An 8080-nucleotide genomic window follows, 5' to 3' on the forward strand; every position below is an offset into this window, starting at 1 on the left:
GTATTGACCTTCCCCCATCTCTACTTGCTTGCCTAATCTGCTCTCAAGTGAGATTGATTTAAGACACTAATATCACCACTCATCTGTCAGCTTCCCGTACTGTGGTGTGGTATGTGGGTTGTTGTGATGCTGGGGCTGTACCACTGGTATTTCAAATGCCATCAGGGCACTCATGGTGGACAGGTTTCAACAGAACTGCCAGAATAAGACAGGTTGGACAAAAAAGACCAAGTGATCTACTTCTTAATTGGCCATTGCAAGCCTTGTGGACAGCAGTGAACGTTTGAGACACACCCTACACTAATATTGCCTCACTGACGTAACAAAGACCTCCCATTCCCAAGCAGGATTATAGCCACAGGTATAGGGGTTAGGACTGACAACACAATCCATGACATTATCAAAAGAAATTTCCTTGCCTCTGATGGAATATTCATGCATTAGATGCTTTTGAGTTAATAGCTAGCAATTTTCTAAAAACGTTTTAGGAACAGGAATATGTAAGTATGTAGCTGTTATTAAGGAGACCTGGAGGTGTAGTGGTTAAGCACTGGACCGGTCAGAACCCAGCAGCTACTGCATGGGAGAAAGACGAGGTAGTCATCTCTGTCAATAATTACAGCCTGGGATACCCTATGGGACACTTCTACTCCATCCTATAGGGTCGCTGTGAGTCTGAATCGACTCAGTGGTAGTGAATTTTTTGGTTTTGGTAGCTGTTATGGATCTGATTACATCCTGATCTCTCCATTCCAAAGTAGGCACAGCTACCCGTGAAGCGAACCTTTCTGTCCTCCCTGTCTCAGGAGTGCTGATAACACCGGGCAGTGCTTCTACACCTTTTGTTTGCATCCCCCAGTGGGAAATCTGTTTTACATCCTGATGTTGCACATGACACACAAGCACACAAAGCCTGCAATGCCACTTACTTTTATAAGTGGGACACTCTGATAGAGTTTGCCAACCTTTTACTTATTCTTTTTATGTTGATGTGGCCTCATTCCATTGATTTCTGCAATTTGCACTTTGGAAAACATCTCACGTCTTTTAAGTGTGAGGGTTTTAGAACCGCAGTGCCAGGTTCAAATCCAGGTTCTGCTACTTCCTGTGTGGAGCCCAGGGGTTATTTCCCCTCTTGGAGCCTCAGCTGCTTCCTCCGTGAACTGAAAACAGTGTCTACCTCATTGCATCGTAGGAGGGATAAATGAGTTAATACCTGAACACTTAGATCAGTGACTGCCGTCTACTGAACTCTCAATAAATGTCAGTTACCATTAACCAAAATAATGATTTAACATCCGAATCCGTTTGTCTGTTTGACGTTGCCCCTTGAATGTCTTGTCATTAGCTGCTGTTGTGTCAGCTCTGACTCTGACTTTATGTACAGCAGAATGAAAGGCTGCCCCATCCTATATCATCCTCACAATTGCCACCACGTTCAAGTCCCTTGTTGCAGCTCCTGTGCCCATCCCTCTCACTGAGGGTCTCTCTCGCCCTCACTGGCCCTGCACTTGACCAAACATGATGGGCTCCTCTAGTGATAGATTCCTTCTGATGCTGCGTCCAAAGCAAGAAAGTCAGATAATATTCTGTTGTGATCCGTAAGGCTTTTGTTGACTAATTTTTGGAAGTTGATTGCCAGGCCTTTTTTCCTAGTCTGTCTTAGTCTGGAAGCTCTGCCGAAACCTGTCCTGCTGGTGTTTGAAATACTGTGACATATCTTCCAGCGTCACAACAACATGCAGGCCAACACAGTACAACAAACTGTCAGATGGGCAGTGGGCCTGGCATAGAGTAGGTGCTTAATTCATCATTAGGAACTCTGGTGGCATAGTGGGAGCTCTGCTAGCATAATGCCTAAGGCATTTGACTGCTAACCAGAAGGTCAGTGGTTCACATCCACCAGCTGCTCTGCAGGAGGAAGATGGGGTGATCTACTTCCGTAAAGATTTACAGTCTTGGAAACCCAATGGGGGTCGCTATGAATCAGATCTGACTTGAGAGCAGTGAGGTTTTTTGTTTGTTTGTTTGTTTGTTTGTTTGTTTATGATGATGTAGAGGATAAGGTATTTGACTGCTAACGAGAAGGTCAGCGGTTCAAACCCACCAGCTACTCCATGGAAGGAAGATGGAGCGATTTACTTCCGTAATTTTTACAGCCTCGGAAACCCAGTGGGAGTTGCTGTGAGTCGGAAGTGACTCGATGGCAGTGTGTTTGGTGTTTTTGAATTAATCATTGTTGAATGAATGGAGTCCTAGGAAGAAGGTGGCCTATTCATTCCATTCCCTTTCTCCCACTCATCCCTCTCCTGGAGGTTAAAGACACCCTGGAAGTGGGTTCTGCCATTTGAGTCTGCCTGCTTGTGCCTGTAGGACTTGTGGAGCTGCACGACCAACTGACCAGAGATGTGCTCACTGCTCTTGAGCCAGCTCACACACAGGTAGACAGAATAATACAGACCACTGCACATACATCATCAGGACAAAAGGAGGAAGGTGTTCCTTGAAGCTAGAACCAGGACTCAGCCTGCAGCCAGGTCACTGGGCAATACCTGTGCATGTGGAGATGTTGCTAGAACACTCTCTGCTGAACGCTGGGCTCTGCCTGCAACTGAATTTTCTAGAGGAAGCTGCAATGCTTGGAGATCAAGGGCATCACATTTGCTCCTGTCATCCAGGAAAACAAGTGTCTCTCCACGTGCACAGGGATTGCCCAGTGACCTGGCTGCTGGCTAATCTGGTCCTAGCTTCATGGAACACCTTCTCCCTTCTATCCTGTTGATGTATGTACATTGGTCTGTGTCATACTGTCTGCCTGTCTGTGAGCTGGCTGGGGTGGAGTGATCCACACACCCCTGGTCAGTCAGTCTTGGAGATCCACAAGTCCTACCAGCACAGGCAGGCTGTCTCTAATGACAGAACCCACAGTTGATCAGAAGTCACAAGGTCTGGGTACAGATGCTGAAGTCACTTCATTCATCCCCATTTTTCTCAGACTCCCAGAAGCCATCCAGGCTGGGTGACATGGGTCATTTTTCTGCCAGGCTTCTAGGAAAGATGTCTACCCACTTGGACCCTCTTTGGGGTCTCCCTGTGCCCCTCTACTGATGGTAACTTTTCTCTGGTGCTTTTCAGACAGAGAATAGCTGATTCTCAAGGGTCCAAGACCACGGCAGATGTAACTAAACTGAGGGTATGGGTGTCCAGAGAACACAGGTGCTCTTGCCTGAATGGGGATAGTGAGAAGAGTCCTGGTGCTTCCCACACCCAGGCCCCCAGAGCCCCGGCATGAGTGTGGAGGCTGGGGGTTGTTGTTGTTACGTGCCGTTGAGTCGGTCCCAACTCATAGTGACGACTCCTTTGGGTTTCTGAGGCCGTATCACTACAGAAGTAGATTGCCCCACCTTCCTTCCGAGGAGTGGCTGGGGGGTTTGAACCATCAGCCCTCTGGTCAGTATTCAGGTGCCTTAGGCACTACGCCAGCAGAGCTCCGGAGGCTGGGGGGTAGTGAGTAACTCAGGGAAGGCATCCTCTTCCTTGGAGGTTTAGCTTCTCTTTGGTCTTAGCTAGCCTTTATCTGTCTGTCTGTCTGTCTATCTATCTATCTAGCTATCTATCTATCTACCTATCTATCTACCTATCTACCTATCTACCTACCTACCTACCTACGTACCTACCTACATACCTACCTATGTACCTACCTACCTTCATGGTTTTCTTTCAGACCCTGTTCACATTATCCAGAACAATCCATTTGTGTGCAGGTCTGTAAATAGATACTTAATGTAATTTGATACTCATGACCTATGCCACATAAACCCAGAAATTACAATCCATCCTTCCTTTTCTTTCCCTCCTTTGGCTAATAGAGGTTACTACTTGTGGGAAGGGCACAGTTGGTAACGTTCCATCACCTTAGCTCAGAGCAGGTGCCACAGAGGGCAGCATCTGAGACTGTCCCGTGCACTTGGGTAAACTGCTTTTATTCTCTGCTCCTTGGTGGACAGCTTTCCCTCTCACTAGGGCTGACTCTTCAGCTTGTTCCCGTGCTTTCCCTTTTGAAACCTATGCCGTGTGTTGGTGGAGTGGAAGAGGGAGTACAAGGCTCTGGCTATGCCGGCAGCAGTTCATCTCATCTTGAAAAATGTCAGAAAAAAATTTTAAAGCTAACATGGTAAAATGCTAACACGTATGAACTCTGAGTGGTGAGTATGTGGGTGTCTGTGACTACGTTCTGAACCATTTTCTAAATGTATCATGGCTGACAAACATGTAAAACTGCTGCTGCTGAGATCAACATCCTTGCACATACATAGCTCCTCATTCACTTGTGGCACAATTTCTGCAGCTCACATTCTAAAGAATGGGAGTTTCTAGGTCAAAACATTTACCAATTAGTCTACAGAAGAGTTGTGTATTGTTGTGTATAGTTCTTCTATCTGTGTACCTTCATTAGCTGTGTTTATCATAATTGAAAAATATTTTGAGTAGTAGTTAAAATATTCATAATTTTGTATTATAAATTGATAGTTTATAATAAATACTATGATAATATTTAGAGGAATTGCATTTTTGTTTAATAATTGTGATGCTAAATAGTTGTCTATTTATATTTCATTGGTGTATTCCTATTTTGTATACTTTGCCCCATTCATGGTTTTTTTGTAACGATTTGTAAGAAGTCCTCGTATATTAAGTATATTAGCCCTTGGTCTGGTTTAACCACAGATAATAATTCCTCCTATTTGAGTGGCCCTTTGATTTTAAGTTACCAATGTAAGGAGGACAGCCCTCCACAGTGTCAAGCCCAGACTCACATCCAGTCCTTTCTTTCGCCTCCAGACCTTCAGTGGAAGTCCGGGCACATGGCGGAGAGTCTCACCAACATGCCCCGCCACTCCCTGTACATCATCATCGGTGCCCTCTGCGTCGCCTTCATCCTGATGCTGATCATCCTGATCGTGGGCATTTGCCGCATCAGCCGCATCGAGTACCAGGGCTCTTCCAGGCCAGCCTATGAGGAGTTCTACAACTGCCGCAGTATTGACAGCGAGTTCAGCAATGCCATTGCCTCCATCCGGCATGCCAGGTGGGGATGCTGCAGGCCACGTGGGCATGCTGGGTACCCAGGAGCTCTGGGGGCACAGTGGTTAAAGCATTAGGCTGCTAGCCTAAAGGTCAGTGGTTCAAACCTACCAGTCACTCTGCAGAAAAAAGATGAGACAGTCTGCTTCTGTAAAGATTGACAGCCTTGGATACCCTATGGGGGCAGTTCTATTCTGTCTTCTAGGGATCCTGTGAGTCAGATTGACTTGTGGTGGGATTGCTTTGGGCTTTGCTTCTGTAAAAATCACAGCCTATAGAATCCTATAGGGTGAGTCAGAACTGACTTGATGACAGTAGGGTTTTGTTGTTGTTATTCCTTATACCAGGTTTCTATTAGCCACAGGACTTTATATCCACAGAGAGATGATTTTAAAGAATAAAACAGAAGTTCAAGATGGTATTTTGGGATAGGTATATCCACAGAGAGATGATTTTAAAGAATAAAACAGAAGTTCAAGATGGTATTTTGGGATAGGTCTTTAGGCTGCCTGATTAGCAAACCCCTTCTAATTTGCTAGTAGCTTTTTATTTTTATTGAATACATGTGTTTGTTTAATGCAGCCAACTTCTTAACTATTACACCACCAGGGCCCCTTCTAATTTAGTTTATTTTGTTCTGTGCCTATAAATATCTGATTCTTAATCACTGTGTATGAAACTCTTTCTGATAATCCCCTTTTGGAATGTCTTTAGCTGCTTCAAACAGTCAGCTTAGCTATAAATGATTCCATTTGATTCAAGGACTTACTAGAAGAATCATAACCATCTATTACTCCACTGTTAGAGCTCCTATTACAGAAAATGGCGTCGTTTTCTGGAGGGAAGGCTCAGAAGGGACAAGGAGCTAGTATCACTGTTGTTGCTGTTAGCTGCTGTCAAGTCAGTTCAGCCTCATGGTGACCCCACGTGTGCAGAGCAGCATTTCCAAGAACTGCTCCATAGGGTTTTCAGGGCTTTGATCTTTTGGAAGCTGATGATCAGTCCTGTCTTCGAAGGCACTACAGGTCAGGTTTGAACCACCAAACTTTTGGCTAGGAGTTGAACACTTGATTGTCTGTGTACCCAGGGCCTCCTGGAGTTCACACAGTGTCACGGAAAGAGCATGCTGTTCTGGGGTCTGAGATACAGCCTTGAGTCCTGACTACTCTATTTCCTGATTCGCTAATTTTGGAGCCAAAATGGTTGTTTGTGTGCTGCTTAGTCAATTCCAACTCATAGAGACCCTATAGGACAGAGTAGAACTTCCTCATAGGGCTTCCTAGGTTATTATCTTTACAGGAACTGATCGCCAGGTCTCTCTGTCTCAGAGGTGGGTTTGAATTGCTGACCTTTCAGTTGGCAGCTGAGCATTTAACCAGTGTGATACCAGGGCTCCTTATAATTTTGACCAACTACTTAATCTTTTAGAAATCCAGTTTCCTCAAGTGTAGAAAGGGGACAATGACATTTCCTTAAAGAGTTATGACAAACAAATTATATATAGTAAAGAGAAGGATATGATGCTTGATAAAGGAGAGGGTCGGTGAAAAAGGGGAAGGCCTCAATGAGATGGATTCACACAGTGGCTGCAGCAGTGGGCTCAGGTATAGTAAGGACTGTGAGGCTGGTGCAGGAGTGGGCAGTATTTCATTCTGCTGTACACAAGGTCGCTATGAGTCAGAGCCTACTCAACAACACCTAACAACAACAACAACAACAACAACAACAACATGTAGTAAAGAATTACATAAATGGCACCTATTTACTTCTCCAAATATACTATAACAAATGAAAAAAGAAAACCCTGCCAGATACTATAATATTTAGTAGACTTTTGCAAGGAATATTTATTCCAAAATAACAGTGCTATTGTTTGTTAGGGAGCTCTGGTAGCGTAGTGCCTGAGGCACTTGACTGCTAACCGGAAGGCTGGCGGTTCAAACCCACTAGCCAGTCCTTGGAAGGAAGATGGGGCAATCTACTTCCGTAGTGATACAGCCTCAGAAACCCAAGGAGGGGGTCACTATGAGTCGGGTCCAGCTTGACAGCACACAACAACAACATTGTTTATTAAAAGAAGCCTCCTTTCATCAATAGAATGATCTAAGACAGTCAGTGCAGAAAGTCATTGTGCTCTCGAGAGAAGGCCTCAAGGACTCAAAGGCCTCATACCTGTGTGGTCTTTGCTGGGGAGGTCTTGTGTTGGTATTGACCAAGAAACAAGCCAATTTCAGTTTGTCTGACTGGTATAGAAGCTGAGTGGTTCAAAAATTTGGTTTCTCCAAAATGAAATTCCCAAGCCCTGGTCTTGGGTCTTACAGTTACATTGCCATTCCAACGGAAGTGAAAACCAGGACCCAGCTTACAAGGGGCAGAGCCAGTGGAGAAGAGAAATTGGGAGACATAGAGCATTTGCCTCAATGCTTAGGTGAGGCAAGGGGTAGCTTCTTTGTAGGAGCTGCACCCAGGCCTTCCATGAGAAAGAGGGGAGAGTTAAACCCTTGTCCAACTCAGACTCCACATAGCTACTCATCCTTGGCTAATTCAACTCAGACAACATGGCTTCTGGGAAGCCTTATACCAATCCCTGCAAGCCCCACTTTAATTATTTATGTGACCCTTTCCTCTACTAAACTCGTTTCCATCAAGCCAACTTCAGCTCATGGTGATTCCATGGTGTCAGAGTAGAACTATGCACCATAGGGTTTTTGAAGGCTGATATCTTGGAAGTAAATTGCCAGGCCTTTCAAGGCATCTTTGGGTGGATTCGAACCTCCAACCTTTTGATCAGCAGAGAACACATTAACAATTTCCAAACTAAGAGATTCCACTGTTGTTGTTGTTATGTGCTGTCGAGTCAGACCCAACTCATAGTGACCCCTCTGTGGGTTTCCCAGGCAATATCACTATGGAAGTAGATTGCCCAACCTTCCTTCCAAGGAGTGGCCAGTGGGTTTGAACCAGCAGCCTTCTGGTTAGCAGCCAAGTGCCTTAG

The 8080-nt window shown here is 45.1% G+C and overlaps 1 protein-coding gene across 1 annotated transcript in view; it reads left to right on the forward strand.

Annotated features, from left to right (window-relative positions):
* DNER (delta/notch like EGF repeat containing) overlaps nucleotides 1-8080 on the forward strand; it is a 435394-nt gene that overhangs the window by 414401 nt on the left and 12913 nt on the right. The window contains exon 12 of the mRNA XM_007942160.2: nucleotides 4843-5089. Coding sequence (XP_007940351.2) covers nucleotides 4843-5089 — 247 coding nt within the window. The remainder of the gene's footprint in view (nucleotides 1-4842; nucleotides 5090-8080) is intronic.

This window comes from Orycteropus afer, unplaced genomic scaffold (assembly GCF_000298275.1).
Source record: "Orycteropus afer afer isolate SDZICR_OR568_19922 unplaced genomic scaffold, OryAfe1.0 scaffold00006, whole genome shotgun sequence".
Classification (NCBI taxonomy): domain Eukaryota; kingdom Metazoa; phylum Chordata; class Mammalia; order Tubulidentata; family Orycteropodidae; genus Orycteropus; species Orycteropus afer.